Source organism: Lepidochelys olivacea, assembly GCF_965140295.1.
Source record: "Lepidochelys olivacea isolate rLepOli2 genome assembly, chromosome: 4".
Taxonomy (NCBI): Eukaryota; Metazoa; Chordata; order Testudines; family Cheloniidae; genus Lepidochelys; species Lepidochelys olivacea.
In genome coordinates this window covers 34,123,042-34,140,443 of record NC_140414.1, presented here as the reverse complement: position 1 = coordinate 34,140,443, position 17,402 = coordinate 34,123,042, and the positions used below count along the sequence as shown (strand labels likewise).

Genomic DNA, 17,402 nt, shown 5'->3' with positions numbered 1-17,402 from the left:
GCAGCTGGTCTGCTCCCCTCAGTAACTACTTCAGAATGTGGGTGCAACTTTGGAGGGGTGGGGAAGGAGAAGGGCAATGAATGCAGACAGGCTTCCCTTCCCCCATTCTTCATCAGTAGGCCCCAAAAGGCTCAACCTGTATCCCTCTTGTCTTGTCTGTTCGTAAAGTGTGCTTATAGAGGAAATCATCCGTTCCATCTCAGCTTGCAGTGGACTGTTTGTGTAGACAAGCCCTTAGTGTAATATGCTGTAATATGTAACAATGGAATGAGACTGCTCCGTCTTAGTACTTCCTGGTATTGTGAGAGCATATAGGTTTTGGCAACAGGATTTGGAGTACCAAAAAATATTCTGTAGCAGCATATTAGATGATCTAGCAAGGAAGGAAAGAGAATAGAGAGTGAATGAGTTATAGATGGCCAAAAGCAAAGGAAAGGACTTTATCCCAGGGACAGATGCCACAAATTGAAATATGTGCTATATGCCTAATATTGTATGATATATTTTGCTATGTCTAATGAAGCTAAGCCATAATTACGAATTGTCTATTATTTTCATTTGAAGTGGCAAGATTAAGAATTACATTTCAGGTGTGTCATATTTGTTAACTGTTTCTAAATAAAACCTTGAAGATAATTCAGGGTGCAGATACTGTTGTTAATTCAATGCTGTTTTTAGCACCTTGATTGACTCGTTTTTCAGCACCTTGTTTTTACCATGATTTGGTGAGGTTCCCAACTTTTGAAGCACAAAATTAATTTACAGGGGTGAGAACCAAGCTGCTTTCATAGGTAGCAGGAAAATAATCACATGCATTTCTCAGGGGACTTATAATATGATGGCTGGAATGTCCAGAAGTGATGGAAATGTTTTCAATGGTAAATTACCAAAATCAGGATTTTAAACTTCCCTTACAGAGATGGCTCTTCAGTTGGGCAAACTGTGGTAAGATAGAGCCAATTACTATCAGTATACAGTGACGCATCAGATTTGTAAAAGACTTGTGTTCAAAATACAAAGTGGTGATATAGTGCTTATAAGTTACTTCCATTTATTTTAATGTTTGTTTGTTTTTTTACATAGGAGCAACAGCTGCAGCTCGAAAGGAGGTTATTAGGAACAAGATCCGAGCAATAGGAAAGATGGCCAGAGTGTTCTCTGTCCTAAGGTAGAACTTCTTTGTTTAAATTGCCAGAACACTGTATCGTTGCTCAAGTGGTAACTTTTTGATGCTACAGCATGCCAGTCAAACAAGATGCATCGAGCCCTTTGGCAAAGTGCTACACAGCATTATCAGTGAACAGTCAATTGCTAATATTCTGAAATACTAAGTCCCTTCCGCAGCACTTCTGGTAAACTTCCCTTTAAAAAGAAAAAAGTTGCTTTAAAAGGAAAATCCTCAAAATCCAGAGTTTTTTAGTAAGAACCTTTCTCTGCAAGTGCACAGTTCACTCTGTTAGCCACTCGGCTATGAGAGTTCAATGTGGAGAGAGCATGCGAGGCATAACCCGTGTCTCATTAAAGAGGAAGCCCGCTGTCACACTTTGTCACCCATTTCAGTCGCTGCTACTGTGAATATGATTAAGGATGAAAGCATCAGGTTCATTTAACTAAAACTCCAGGAAATGAACACAAACAATAGCAACTTGTTACCCTTGATCTCCACTGCTCCAATAACACATGAGCAGGGGGAACTAATTGCTGCCTAATGTTGAGAACTTTCTAGCTGACGTTTCTAAGTAGAATAGAAAACATACTGTACAGTAAAAAGAACAGGAGGACTTGTGGCACCTTAGAGACTAACACATTTATTTGAGCGTAAGGTTTCGTGGTGCCACAAGTCCTCCTGTTCTTTTTGCAGATACAGACTAACACAGCTGCTACTCTGAATCCTGTACAGGGCTATTCTTACAGCTCTTTCTGGAAAACTCACTTTTTTCCCTCTCAGCAGAACGAATTTCCCCTCATGCAATTTAATGTTGCTCTTCTGCAATCCTTTCACAGCTACTGCAATTAATGCAAAATGTTTAAGTTTTTTCAAGTGTGTTTCTTAATGTCATTTGATGTGATTTTTTTGTTCAAGTAAAAGGGGTATGATTGGCAAAAAAACATACAAACATTATTTGAAGGCTACGCTCAAGATTACAGATGAAGTCCACTGGAGTCACTTGATTGTGGCCTGACACCTGCAATTTCCAATGAGTGAGCAGTGTGGGCACAGCTGATGGTCCACATGTTGCAGACTTCAGAATCAGGGTCTTAAATAGCGTATTGAGATCATAGAATATCAGGGTTGGAAGGGACCTCAGGAGGTCATCTAGTCCAACCCCCTGCTCAAAGCAGGACCAATCCCCAATTTTTGCCCCAGATCCCTAAATGCCCCCCTCAAGGATTGAACTCACAACCCTGCGTTTAGCAGGCCAGAGATAAAGGACTTCTTTAACCTCCAAGAGTAGACTCTGTGGCAGCCAGTGTTTCTGAGCATCTTTTAACATGGAACAGGCTAAATAAAAGTCTAGACTAAAACCTACAAAAGAGTTTGATATTAGATGCTCATCTGATTTATTTGGTATTTAATAATACACTAACAATTTATACTGTATGGCACAGACTTCAAGAGTAACTAGTGGTGCTCAGTTAGAGGTGGTTCAATTCTTGTGCACCTAATCTGACCCCTTAAAGACGTCTGACTTCCACAGTTTCAACACTTTCTGAAAACCAGCCCCCTTTTAAATACTGTATTTCAATTAGGGCAAAATTTGAAGCACCCTTGAAAATCCTGGCCTTATGTGTACAACAGCTTTCATCACAAAGATTCCAAATTACTTTAAAAGAAGTATATCCGCAAGAGATTTCACAGAATCGTAGAAGATTAGGGTTGGAAGAGACCTCAGGAGGGCATCAATTCCAAACTCCTGCTCAAAGCAGGACCAACCTTCATTACTACTGCCTTCTGCCTCAGAGATGGTTGCATTTCTGTATCTCCGGAAGATCACAGCACACTGCATAATGGTACAGAAGGATGGGAAATCGTGGTACCTGATCCTTCAGGCTGTTGAGCATGCTGAAGTTAGTGAATGTTGATGGCACTCAGCTCCTTGCAGGAGCAATTCAGTGCTTTGCAGGACTGGACCTTTAATATCCATAAATAGCAGACACAACTTTGGTGTTGAGGACTATGCCTTTAAGGGCTGAGCTTTCTAGACAGAGAATCTGGGTGGGGTGCTATGAACCTCCTGTTATCCACAGCCAATTGGAACCAGAGTCATCATAAAGCAGATCTGTTGTTAAGCACCTTAAGCACTGAGGGCTAGGTTCTCAGCTAACGTTTTTAGGCACGTAGAAAACCACTGTAATCCACAAAACTTGAGATAGGTGCTTAGGCTCCCTATACAGTGGTTAGGGAGAGGTATGTCTTTCAGAATACCACAAAAACCAGCATGCTAGGCAGCTCCCTGTGTCCTAAGCCCAGCCCCTCTCAGGGAGATAGGTGCCTAAGTCAGCTGCAGGGAGGTGCCTCCTTCTGCTTGGGACTCTTGGCCGAGGGGGAAGGGGAGGAGGACAATGATGATTTCCCTCATAACCTTTAGCCCTGAGGTTAGAGTACTCACTTGGGATATGGGAGACCCCCCGCAGTTCAAGCTTCCCCGCTGCAGCTGAGGGGGTGAAGATACTGGAGCAGCCCAAACCACTGGGCTATGGGGTATTCTGATTTGGGGCTTCCTCAGACTCTCCCGTTGAAGCTGTTCCACTGCTGATAAATAATTTAAAAAGTCATTGGAGCAAGAGCAACTGGGTCCTGGTCTCCCACCTCCCAGGTGAGTTCTCATGCTTATACATGTGTGCGCTCTTCCCCCACCCCCAACCACTCTTTCATTATTTATTTACAGTGGAGCAGCTCGAGATATCAGAATACCCTATAGAGCAGTGATTAGGGCACTCCACCTGAGAGGTGGCAGATCCCTGTTCAACTACCTTCTCCCCTTCAGTCGGAGAAGGGATTTGAACCGAAGGTGTCTTGCATCCCAGGTGAGTACCCTAACCACTGGGCTAAAATGTTACGAGGAATGTCCTCTTAATCCCTCTACTTCCTTCTACCAGCCATTTTTGGGTGAGCTCACCTGCAGGGGCCGGATCCAGTAAGCAAACTGAGAGCACACTTACCGGATCAGGCCCCACAGGCAAGTTAGGCAGAGGAATGCCCCTATTTCCCCAGTCCATGAATCACACTGGGGTTTACGCATCTGGATGCCTAAAGTGAGGCTGCAGCATGCCTGTGCACAGGCAGAAACATAGGCACCTAGGGATCTTGCACTAGAAAAATTTCGGCAGCCAGTGAGTTTAGGTGCCTACAGAGTTTCATAGTAGTTGAGAAGGCTTGTGTGAATATCAGTAGGGCTTGATTCTGGGATTTAGGCATCTCAAGTGGCAGTTAGGCACCTAGATCCTTCTGTGAATCTAGCCCTGAACACTACAACAACCTTGTGTTTTAAGGTCTTGTTAGGATAACCCAGTCACAATAAACGGCATATGGAAGTCAATTTGTCTGTATTCGCAAAAAGAAAAGGAGGACTTGTGGCACCTTAGAGACGAACAAATTTATTTGAGCATAAGCTTTCATGAGCTACAGCTCACTTCATCAGATGCATCCGATGAAGTGAGCTGTAGCTCACGAAAGCTTATGCTCAAATAAATTTGTTCGTCTCTAAGGTGCCACAAGTCCTCCTTTTCTTTTTGTGAATACAGAATAACGTGGCTGCTATTCTGAAATCCGTATGAATAGAATCCTAGAAATGTAGGGCTGGAAGGGGTCTGAAAACATCATCTGAACCTTCCCTCCAAGCTGAGGCAGGGACATCCTTGACAGGTGTTTGAAGGATTTTAAGAAAAAGGTTAGACAATGCTGGGTATTCCACAACCTCCCTTGGTAACTTATTGCAATACTTAACTATCCTTATAGTTAGAAAGTTTTTCCTAATATCTAACCTAAATCTCAGTTGCTGCAGATTAAGCTGATTACTTGTTGTCCTACCGTCAATGGACATGGAGAGCAATTGATCATTATCCTCTTTATAACAAACCTTTACACATTTGAAGTCTGTTATGAGGTCCCCACTCAGTCTTCTTTTCCCAAGACTGAACATACCCATTCTTTTATCTTTTCTTCATAGATTGTTTTCTGAACCTTTTATAATTTTTGTTGCTCTCATTTGGACTCTGTCCAGTTTGTCCCCGTCTTTCCTAAAGTATGGCGCCAAGAACTGGACAGAGCACTCCACCTGGGGCCTCACTTGTGCCGAGAAGTGTGGAATAATTACTTCCCACATCCTACATATGACTCTCCAGTTAACACACCTCAAAATGATATTACCCTTTTTTTGCAGGTGCATCACATTGTTGACTGGTATTCAATTTGTGATCCAATGTAAACCCCAAGATCATTTTCTGTAGTACTACCACCTAGCCAGTTATTTCCCGTTTTGTAGTTACACATTTGATTTTTTTTCCTTCCGAAGTGTACTACATTGCACTTGTCTTTATTTAATTTAATCTTGTTGTTTTCAGACCAATTCTCCAATTTATCCAGGTCATTTTGAATTCTAATTCTGTCCTCTAAAGTGCTTGCAATCCCTTCCAGCTTGATGTCATCCACAGATTTTATAAGCAGACTCTTCACTCCATTAGCCAAGTCATTAATGAAAAATATTGAATTGTACTGGACCCGGGACAGTCCCCTGTGGAACTCCACTAGATGTATTGTCCCGGGTTAGACAGCAAACCATTGATAACTATTCTTTGAATATGGTTTTTCAACCAATTGTGTACTCATTTTATAGTAATTTCTTCTAGACCATATTTCCCTATTTGACTCAGATTTGCCACACTTTTGTGGACATGGGTTGGTAGAAGTCAGACTAGGACCTGGAACCACCCCCGATTTCTGGTGTCTTTTGCATAGGGATGTTCACTTCTACTTATTTAAGCCTCTGCTGTCTCTAAAAACTATTTTTAGCTAGTTCCCAAAAAAGCCTTTTTTAGACATCCAGAAAATCATATACTACTGCACTTCACTCACAGTATGAACACGTCCAGATCATCAGCTTCTGAGCCAGAATAGCCATAACCTCCTTAGGTATACACCGTGAAAGTGAGTTGACACATGGCCATTTTGACATAACTTGGAGAGAAAGCTGCTTTCCACATACATAAAGCTCATAATGTATAAGATCCATTGGCTATTAACACCTCAAAATCAGGGGATAAAATGGCATTTCACTCTTTTGCTAATTTCCGTAAGAAAAAGTCATCATACAAAGGTAGGTTTCGGATACATCACATAATGCCACAAGTGACACCATTTCTGCAGACATCGGTGCTTCATGATCGTACCACATAAATAATTTCAAGTGAACTATATTTTTGAGATCATATTTTTATGGTGGAAATAAAATACCTGAGCAGCAAAAGAAAAGGGAGAAGAAGGCTATGCTGAAATTCAGGGCGAGCAAAAATATATATATATATATATATATATATATATATATATATATTAATTAAAAAAATATACTGTGTTACAGTAAGTGCTTGGGAAATACTGAATTTATTCTTAATTTAACAAAACAGAAATTTCAGAAAAATACCGTTTACAAATACCCTGTAACGGTAAATCCGTAAGAAATATTGGAATCATTTTCCAAGATCAATCACAAATTAGGTGAAGTGACCATTCAAAATGCAGGTTATGAATTTACTCTCAGAAATCTATTATCAACTGAGGGCTCTCAACCTTGCTTGATGTTTTAATACCCTCCAATGTGATAGAAATGCAGTGTTAATTCTGCTTGACATTCAGACCTTTGCTTGGGGCCTGATTGGAGTATAGAGGAAGAGAGAATCTGACTTGCGTTCTTAAATCATGAAAACAATCTGCATAATCTTCAGGCTGTAAATAGAATCTAACATTTATATGCTGCAGGGGAAAGAGATAAGCTCTTAAATACAGAAATCTGTGGGCCCTGCATTATTACTAAACAAAAACAATACTTAACTTGACAGCTCTTGGCGTTAGTGGAGAAAAATACATTACCATCTAGTGTACTTGGGGCCAAATTCTGCATTTGTGTGTGTGCATTTTGGCTTCCATCAGATTAACATAATTTCACATTTCAAAGAAAAATACAATAACATTTGCTTCTCTTAAAGAAATTGGGGCAGTTTTCAGTTTTTGCTGAAAAGCAAGTATCAACGCAAACAACATTATACTTCTTTAAAGCAATATTGAGATTCTTTTCAAGCTGTTCAGTCATTGTGATGAGTTGTTCTTCCTTATGCTGTTCCTCGTGCATTCAAAAGGATACATTTTACACTTCTATATTTGGAAACCTGCAAAACTTACTCCTCAAATTTCCTAAAATGATTTTCCTTGAGGGCATGAACTAAGCTAATTTACTGTCATTTTCACAGTAGCAGTAGTGAAGTTAAGACTCAAACTTCCTGTCAACTTAATGCTTTTGCTTATTGCTGGGTACCTTATAATGATTGACAATCAGCTAATTATGTACATGGCTACTAGTCTAGATGGTGTTTGTTTTTTTTAAAAAAACAAAACCCTGATTTGGGAGAATGTGGCATAGGAATGGGTTAAATGTGTTACTAACAAATGCTATTACTCCTCTGGTCCCACTGCTCCCATGTTGATGGCTTAGAGCAGACGTACTGACCCTCCAAGCCACATCAGATGAACTTCAGAAGTTACAGAGCCGGGATTTGCCTGCTGGGGCTTGGGGTTTCTGCCCTGCGGGAGGCACCTACCAAGGCTCAGGGCTTCAGTGTTGCATCTGCTGAAGCCCTGAGCCCCAACAGGCACGCCCCACAGTGCTGAAGCTCCCCTCTGCATGCCCCTCCCACCTGGGTCAGGTAGGTGGAGAAGGGGGGGGCACTCCACGAGCCGAACTTGAACTTTAAAAGAGCCAGTGGGGCCACCCCTGGTTTACAGCAACATTACAGTGTCTGTATATATTTGCATACTTACTTCTACAGGCCCAAGTTACATTATTAGCTGAATAACAGCCCATATCCAGTACTGTGTATTGGGGAACTCACTTCTGTGCAGAGGACCTGGGCAACTTGAAACCTCAAGTAAGGCATAAGTGAGACTTCAGTGGTTCCTCATGCAGGCCCTTTGCACAGGGGCAAAGACAGCCTGAACATTAAAACGGCACTAAGATGAGGATGCAACTCGTATTGTTGAATGTATTTTCCTCAGTCCAACCGTTTGTGTTCCAATCCTAGAAAAGAAAAATTACTGATTTTATTTTTCCTCTCTACAGAGAAGAGAGTGAGAGCGTGCTGACACTGAAAGGTTTGACTCCAACAGGAATGCTGCCCAGTGGTGTACTCTCTGGAGGGAAGCAAACTCTGCAAAGCGGTAAGCATGTTTGTGTGCCATTCCATGTATAAAACAATAGACTGAACTGCAGAAGCCAAGGAAAAATAATCACAATCTTCCAAAGGAAAAAATTAAAGTACAAAATAAAACAGATGGTTTGTAATACTTGCTCATGTGTGAGTAGTTCTTATAAGGCCACTTTTCAAGTCTTATTATGTCCCACTGATTTTCAGAGAGAGAAATCAGAAAATAATCTTTACAAACATAATAAATCAGCATTACCTATAAAGTACTTTCTATTCCACCCAGTTCATAGGAAAAAAATAGAGACTATACAAACTCTTTTGCTATTCCCAGTACTGCAGATTCAGCATAAATAATGACAATCAAACTGTATTCTGTCTGCTATCTTCTCCTTCCTCATTGAGAATCACCAACAAAAATAGTTCTAGAATTGGAATTTATCTTCTGACGATTCTAAATGATGATGTAAGAGATACATAAAAGAAAGCAATTTCACAATCTGCATGAATCTGAAGTAAGGTATTTATTAATACTCTGGTCGCTATGTATGCAAGCACAATACACTTTTTCTTTCCAATTTTGTAGAAAGACATGTTACAGGGATATTGTAAGTATGTAGCAGGGATACATTTGATGTAATATTCCTCTTGGAATTTGGAGTTGCAAAAGCGTGTTTAATACTGTATTACTATATGCTCTCTTTTTTTTGTTTATCGTTCAATATATGCCAGGCACCCAAGAATGTTTTATATTTCTATAGTATAGTTCTGTTGTCAATACATGTGAGAAATGGAAATTCACTTTATATTTTTAACACAGTCTCAGCCTCTTATTTTCCTGTTTCCTTCCTGGAGTATTCTTTCTCTTTGTATTTTTCCCTTTACTGTCTCTTTTCTCTTACCTAGAAGATTCAGGTATTCTGTGGTGTGGTTTTTTTTGTTTGTTTGTTTGGGGGTGGGAGGAGGGGAGGAGGATGTGACTTGTGTGTTACACAGAGAGTAATGATCTGCTTTGAAAATGCTGCAATATGATTCACCAGAATGCCCATCTCAGTGTTTCGGTAGAATTATGGTATTTATCCAGACTCTTCTCATTATCATTTCTTTAGACTTGTCAGAGAATTTGGTCCAAGGAAAACGTTATTGTCATCTAGTCAAAAAATTAGGAACCAAACTCACTTAGAATGATGCCAAAAAGTTCTAGTTAAAATGACTAAAAGGAAAATCCCCTCATACTGCAGCATTCTGGCTTAGTAAAACATTCCTATACACAACCCATTACATTAGTTAACACAGAGTACACCATTCACCAACTATTCTGATATCTACATAGTTTGTTAGCACATTTTCATAGTACTATACGTATTAACAGAAAATTTGACCCATAAGTTCTGTGGAAGTATACATTTCAGTAGTCATTATTTATTTCTAAGATGTCAGTGCTACTTTGGATCCAGTTAGTCATCTTAATTTCTAACCACAGTCATTATATTTCTTTTAGTTTTTTGTTTCATTTTTGTTTCTATTTTTCAAGTCCCTTGATTTACCATCCTCTTACTTTTTAGCCTGCAAGATATAGGCTCACTGTTGTGTGTGTGGATTCCCATGGGTGACTTCTCCATGCAACAGGACGACAATATACGTCTTTTAGCATTGATCTCAATCTATATTTAACATAACTACAAAAAACTTATTTTTTTATTTAAAAAAATCATCTCAAGTTGAAGAAAAGGGGAAAAGCTAAAAGCTTTGACTCTTAATCTGTTTTCTGAAGTAGTAGGTTTTTTATCAAAATTTCTTAATAAATATCTTGACTGTGCCATCATTAAGTTCGATTTCATTTCCTGACCCCTTCAGCTTCGGAGTCTCTGGCTGTAAGAACAAATTCAAACTGACTAGTTATTTTGAATAGGGATATTTTTTAAAAAAATTGATCAACAATGGTGTACGTTACAGAGCAGCAACCTCCTAACCATAAAAGTTTCTGACCAAGCTGTTATATTTTTGCTACCAGCAGCTTTAAATCTCATATTTATCCCTTCCGTGTGTTAAATACCATCTGATTTAAAATGTTAAAAATGCTTGGATTTCAAAGATGATTGTGTAATGAGGGAGGTATGCAGATAGAGCTGGGACATGCATTGATACTGAGCTAACTTGCAAGTAAAAGAGACACAGTTTGTATTAACCCTCTGTCGTCTTCTTTTGGTTTTTTAAGTCAGGAAAGAGAACAAATGTTTATATTACCAGTTGTAAATTTTGCCCTTTTCTCTTAAATGACATTTCAGTCCTGTGCAGTACTAATAGCAACTAGTGTTCTCCAAACTGAGATAATAAATGGTGTGAATTTCTTCTGCTGGCTTTATGCCACTTCCCTCCTGCCCTTTTTGACACATTTTTTGGTAAATGCTGCAGTAGTTTTACAGCACACTGTGTAGGTCAGATGCACAATGACAATTTTTGTCAGCTTCTTTGAGTTAAAAGAAAATTTGTCAAATTTTGGTTTTTTTCTTAAAGTTTAATTTGTGAATCCTTCAGCTTCCCAAAACATTTTCTACCGCTCAAACCAGCCTGCAAACTAGACCTATTCTGTTCCTTGTATAGCATTTCTGTGTTGTCTTCTGTGCCAAAATCCAGCACTTACAGTAACATTAGTTATTAGCTCCTTTGCTATTCACTGACTTGTTCTTAGAGTTAAAATCCTCTGCTCATTTTTCTCATTCGTTTTGCTACCCCCTTTCTTCCCTTCAGCGACTGTTGAGGCTATTGAGGCTGATGAAGGTAAATTGGCCAGTCCCCTTTCTGTTGTTGCTGCAACAGATAAGGGCTCTGCTGGGTGTATTCATTTTGCTGTAGCTTGTACAGATTGTGTGGGTGTTGGGCTAACAATTGTGGCTCGGTATTAACCAAAGTATACTTGCTTTAAAGGGGAAAGTCTTTTTGTTGTGTTGTTTTTTTCTTAAAGGTACAATGATGTTCTAATTTGTGTACATTAAACTAAGTACTGAGTAGCGTGACAAGGGGACTTTTAGCTGAAAGAGAAAGGGACATGGCAGCTGTTAGTAAATGCTCTTTGACACATAACTCATAAGCTGTATTCTTAGGGCTGAATCATTTCTCTGCCTCAAATCATTTTCAGCTATCATTGATAAAGAAGAAAACAGGCAACTTTATAAACATGGTTGGGGGTGGTGGGGCTGAAGTCACTAGTAAAGAAGTAATTTTGAATGGTTCTTTGTTACAGTTCAACATGTTTTTTATGTCTCTCTAAAAAGTAAAACATGAGACATTTGTCTGCAAGATGTCCGTTTCTTCTAGTAGTATCAGTTAATGTGCTGGGTATTTATATTAGAGCAACCATTAGCACCAGCACCATCTAAGCTACAGATCTAAAGAGACTGGCTGCCTCAGAAGATTTATGAATGCTTAGTATTGCAAACTTTGGTGCTTTTATTGATGATCCTTTTAATTTAATCCACATGCAATTTTATTAGCCATACTGTTAAGATCTAACTTTATATTTAAATAAGTATACACAGTATGCAATCAGTAATGTAAAGTTTTGGAAGAAGAATTTCAAAGTTCCCCTTTAAAACAAAATTCTTTTCAGTTGTATTTTGTTCTTGCCCCCCTAAAAATAGTTGACTTTTTAGCAAAAAAAAATCTCGTTGTCATGGTCATTTGGTATGATGATAAAAGTGCCTTTTTTGGCCATTTGAATTTTTTTGATCTGTATAAAGCAGTGAACACAATTGTAGAACAAAATAAGTAAGAGAAAATACAACTGCTTTCTAAATAGCAGTGAGTGAGCTGCTATTTATGTTGGAATTATCTATTCCTATTGGCAAATTCTAATCTGCAGTGTGCATTCTCGTTGACAGTTTGGCTGTTTTCTGTGATTTCTGTGACTATGTGTCGTGTTTAGTAAACTCTCAGTGTCAACTGCTAATACTTGTTGTCTGACCAGCAACTACAGCAGAGCACATTCTTCAGCACTCAGGTTTATAATATGTCTGCTTGAAATAAAACTGATTGAATACAAGCCCCATTCCAGGAATATTCATTCTTCAAGTTATTCCTTCATTTGCCATTATCACTGGTTAGCCACTATAACCATACATATTTTTACTAAATAAAGCAAACAAATGCCAGATAAAAGGTTATTTCCCCTTATAAGCATCACTGTAGTTGTTCACTGGGGCCTGATCCTGTGAGACGATCAGCACCCACAACTTCCAATGGGCTGAGAACCTTGAAGGGTCAGCCTGCAGAAGAGGAGACAAGATTTCCAGCTTAACACAGCCACCGTCTGTTAAACTTTCTTTAAGGGTTTGGCATTGGTGTTCATTAGACATCTTTATTTTAGGGGTGGAATTAAAGAAGAAGCTTTGCTGTGGGCCTTGCCCTCTTTCCACTTCTCCTCCCCCTTCAATTGAGTAATCACCATTATGTTAAATTAGTATATGTTAAAATAGTATATGCAAAAAAACCCATGCACATCAAAGTTTACTTGAAATATGAAACATCCATTAAATTGGTTAAAGAAATTAATCCTGAGGAACAAATTAGTGCACACCTTTGCACAGGAATGGTTGGCAAAATTTACGCATGACAGCTGCTTTTCACGCTCCCCACAAAATTCAGTGAGTGGTATGTTGGTACCAGGGACTTTTTTGTAAGAGATACTAAGAAGAAAAGTGCTAGCCACTTCAGAGTTGGGAGAAGATGCTGAATTTACAGAAACTTTTCTTTTTGGTAGGGTGTGGTTCTGTTGGGTCAGATTGGGAGGGGAAATGTTTATCTCTCAAACTCCTTTACCTTGTTGTCCCAGCAAGTTTGCGTGTTCCTGGTACTAATACACCATCTCTGCTATGTGGCATGTTAAGGTAGAAGTATAACAAAAACGCAACCAACGTTCTGGAAATACGGTAAATTGATTTGATTTTGAATAGACGAGAAAAATGCACGGAAGGCTACAAAAAGTTATATTAATGGCTGTCAACAACTCTTTGCCTACAGTGCCTTTTTTTCTTCTGTTTTAAATAGATGTCTCTTCAAAAATAAGTCCTGTAATAAAATAGTTGTATCAGATTCTACAGATAGTTTTGCCTAATCTGTGGACACCTGCTGAGATCAATGAAATTGTCATTGCTGAAGGACAGATTCATTGACTTTTTAAATTCAGTTATTGGGTCCTATGCTGATATATTTTCAAAGTTAAGAGGAACAAATATGCCAGAAGAATGATATTTTTAGTCCATGTCATACTGAATTACTCCAGTTTAACCAAATTACTTTCTAGGACCCAGGAGATGACAGGGAAAGTTACTGCTCTTGAGTAACACATGAGCAGTTGATCCGTGATTAAAAAATTGTAAGGCATTCCAAAAGGATTATAGGACTATCCCTGTTTGATATCTTTAATGTGTATCCATCAAATTGATCACTCTGTGCCATACATGATTTCTGATTGGCACAGTATGTAAGTCTTTATTCAGTCCTTACTCCAAAAATAAGTCCTTGAAAGTTTGCCAGAGTAAGGATGCTAAGGTTGGACACAAGGTTTAAGGCTTTAATTTATTACAACGAAGTATAGATAGATAGTCATTTTGCCTTGAGCACTGCTCATAATTACAAATTGTAGCTTTATGTCAGCTTCATAATATTTTAAGCCAAACTCAAGTGGACAAAAAGATATTAGAATTTAATCTTGTTGAAAGACATTTGGTTTGCGAGAGACATTGGTTGTTAATTTTTCAGTTTTTTCCAAATACGGTAAGAAGTCTATTGTGCTATCAGATTTTGTCATTTTGTTCATCACAATGAGGGAATTTCTCAGTTACTGACTGTTGATAAATTGATAAAATACCAACAGTTTGACTTTGCTAACTTCCTTCTTTTTTTTAATAATCCTTTATTTAGCTATCAAAGGATTCTCACCACAGCATAAGATCACTAGTTTTGAAGAAGCCAAAGGCTTAGATCGAATTAATGAGAGGATGCCTCCTCGCAGAGATGCCATGCCATCTGATGCCAACCTTAACTCCATCAACAAGGCAATCTCCTCAGAGACTAATGGCACTGACAGCAATGGCAGTAATAGCAGTAATATTCAGTGACCACTTCCTGTTTTTTTAGCTGCAGGGCATGATGGGATTGCTGCACATCAACGGTTGGATGTTCTTGCCTCTGATAATAGCTTACTTGCTCTGGGAGCCAGATGTTGGAGTCAGTTTACAATATCATCTAAGAAGAGATAGTAAACTTTATTTTGGTGGGTGGGGGGTGGGGGCTAAACACCTCCTTTGGATATGCCTTTAAAATGCTTATAGAAATATGAAAGCTAATGCTGGTATATATTGCAAAGTTAGGGGAATTGAACATGTTTTCCTACTGCATTGGGAACTTCTAGATATGTTACTGAAAGGCCTTTTATTATGTTACTGGACATGAAAACTTTGTCTAATTTCTTACTAACTATTGTACGTTTACAGTTGCAGCACTAAATATGGATGACATCAAAACATTTTTAACAAAATGATGTACAAACTAAATAAGGACTATTTATTGATAATGTTTTGCTACTCTTGTCAGACAATGGCTATAAAATAAATTAGGCAGTCTTTAAAAATATAAAAACAGAATGTTGCAAATTTGTTAAAAATGCCAAAAAAGGAAAAAAAAAAAGACAGTTTAATTTTGTACAGATTATGCTTACCTCAGGTTTCTTTAGTGTGCTTCAATGCCCTTCTTTAAATATAACACTTATCTTACTAATTTGGCAGCAAGTATCTTTTTCTTCAACTTAAAAAAAACTGGAATAATGCTACCATTTATCTTTTTTTTTTTTTTTTTGCTGTTTATATTTAGGGGGGGTTGTTTGTTTTTGGGGGGGCAGTTTTTCGTAAATCAAGTCTTGGTTGTGGCTTGCTGAATTTAAATATTTATGAGTGGTGCATTTTTAAGTATAGTGAACAAGACACCATATTAAGTGCAGTGAAAAGCATCTATATTCTGTAAAAATCTGCCTATGCATGTTTTTTAAGAAAAAAATTGGCTGTATAGGCCTGTATGGGACTGTAATGCGCTTAGTGGTCTGACTTATACTGGAAATGTATGTATACTGGCGTACTTTATATTCTCTAAAAAAAAAAATGCTTAATGCCTTTGAAATTTTGTAATCAAAAAGAGCTTTGAAAAATCTAAGGGGGAAAGTATTCTTAAAAAGTTTTTAACATAAGCTTGTCAGTGCACATATAGATGGTTAGCATGTTTAGCAAACCTTGTGAAATTTAAATAAGTTTGTAGTTACATGTGAAACTCTAAATGCATGATAACTGTTAATGTCATAATGGTTTAGTCATTTAGTTATGTTCTGTCATGTGCCACAAAATGTGTAATTTTTTCACTTTTTTCCCTTTGTATATCAGTTACGGGTTACAACTGGTTCATTTTAAAAAAGAAAAACAAAACAGTCCATTGATATTTTTTAACAATTGTATAAGTGCCCAAGTAATTCACTACAGCCTACAGCCTTGCCTTTGTAATTTGACTTCTGAAATGTTGGCAATCAAAGCATGCACTTGTAATGATGAAAAAAGCATTTTATATTACTACTCAATAAAAATGTGCATGAATTTAAGGTGCTTTTCTCTCTCTGGCTGAATCTCTCAAGAATGCATGCTCCTACACACACCTTGTTCTCATTATTTCCTTTTTTTCATACAGAAGAAAAGACATCCATTTAGGAGATAAATGCCACAGGATGGCTTGAAACTTCTAGTGAAAGGTCATCTTTTTACTAAAGACAAAATAATTTATTACCAAGTTGTTTCAGAGTTCTTGGATGTTTCAACTGTAATAAAGAGCTGAAAACGGCCATTATTTCTGTTTTTCCCCAAATTCCAAGCCGAGTTGTTTTTCTCCTACACTGTGTACCATGTACTGCAACTATTTTGACAAACAATGTGAAAAGCTTACTGTGTGCCCTATTTCACTGCTCTTTCTAGTGTCTTATATTTCCCATACACTTTCCTCTTTCTAGCTAACATCATTGAAGGTAGATTAACCAGATATCCCAATTTTATAGGGACAGTCCTGATTTTTGGGTCTTTTTCTTATATAGGCTCCTATTACCGCCATCCCAATTTTTCACACTTGCTATCTGGTCACCCTAATTGCAGATTTAGCTTGCAGCAACGGATAGTGTATTTCTGCGCTGTATCCAGGCTGGACGTTCTGATTACACTCTGTGGCCATAGGCCTCCAAAGCCTTCTGTGTTGAAGCAAAGCAATACTTCTTTTTTGGATTTCTGAATAGAAATTCACATTGACAGAAAGTTTATGGACTTAACCCTGAAGTAGAACATGAAGATACTCTTCTTCTGTTCTGATTATTTTTAAAAAATCCAGTTGAAATCCTAAATTCTTGGTTTTGGTTTTTTGTTCTGGCTTGTAAATCGTGAAGATATAATTGCAGGTGGTGAAGAGCATCTCTCTCATATTAGAAATGAACAAGTGGAACAGACAAATCTTGGACATGTTCCTAGTCAGTTCTATTCTGCACTTAGCTGAAATAGCGTAATTTCTAATGACACTTAAGAACTCTTCGAGATGCTAAGATTTAAAGCCTTCATTTTGTTCAAACATGAAATTTAACACCTTCTGTCTGGCTTCTTACTCCTTTTTGTGTCCTTTGTCTTTCCTCTACTTCCGAGTCTCTTGTGCTCTTATTCGAGCAGGAAATGCTCACGACAGCAATGGTCATCAGTATTGCATTGGTTCTCCTTTGAGGTGCCATTATTAACCATTGATTTGGTGTCTCACTTAACACTAAAACACCTGTGTTAATGAGTGTCTTTTCCCTATTCACCATGTTTCCTATTGATTTGGCAGAATAAAACATAGGATAAAATCACAGCTGTTCCATGATATCCAGGACTCAGTGATAAGAAGGTAAAAAGAATAATATAAATCTATAATTGGTTTTC

At 38.1% G+C, this 17,402-nt stretch overlaps 1 protein-coding gene across 2 annotated transcripts in view; it reads left to right on the top strand.

Moving 5' to 3' along the window:
• The window catches only part of PPP3CA (protein phosphatase 3 catalytic subunit alpha), a 330,643-nt gene extending 314,589 nt beyond the window's left edge, over window positions 1-16,054 (top strand). Inside the window, exons 11-14 of one of the 2 annotated variants that reach the window (XM_084626228.1) lie at window positions 1,084-1,168; window positions 8,331-8,428; window positions 11,164-11,193; window positions 14,335-16,054. In XM_084626228.1, coding sequence (XP_084482354.1) covers window positions 1,084-1,168; window positions 8,331-8,428; window positions 11,164-11,193; window positions 14,335-14,531 — 410 coding nt within the window. In that variant the 3' untranslated portion in view covers window positions 14,532-16,054. The remainder of the gene's footprint in view (window positions 1-1,083; window positions 1,169-8,330; window positions 8,429-11,163; window positions 11,194-14,334) is intronic. The other variant, XM_084626229.1, reaches the window with a different exon arrangement.
• Window positions 16,055-17,402: the final 1,348 nt, after the last annotated feature.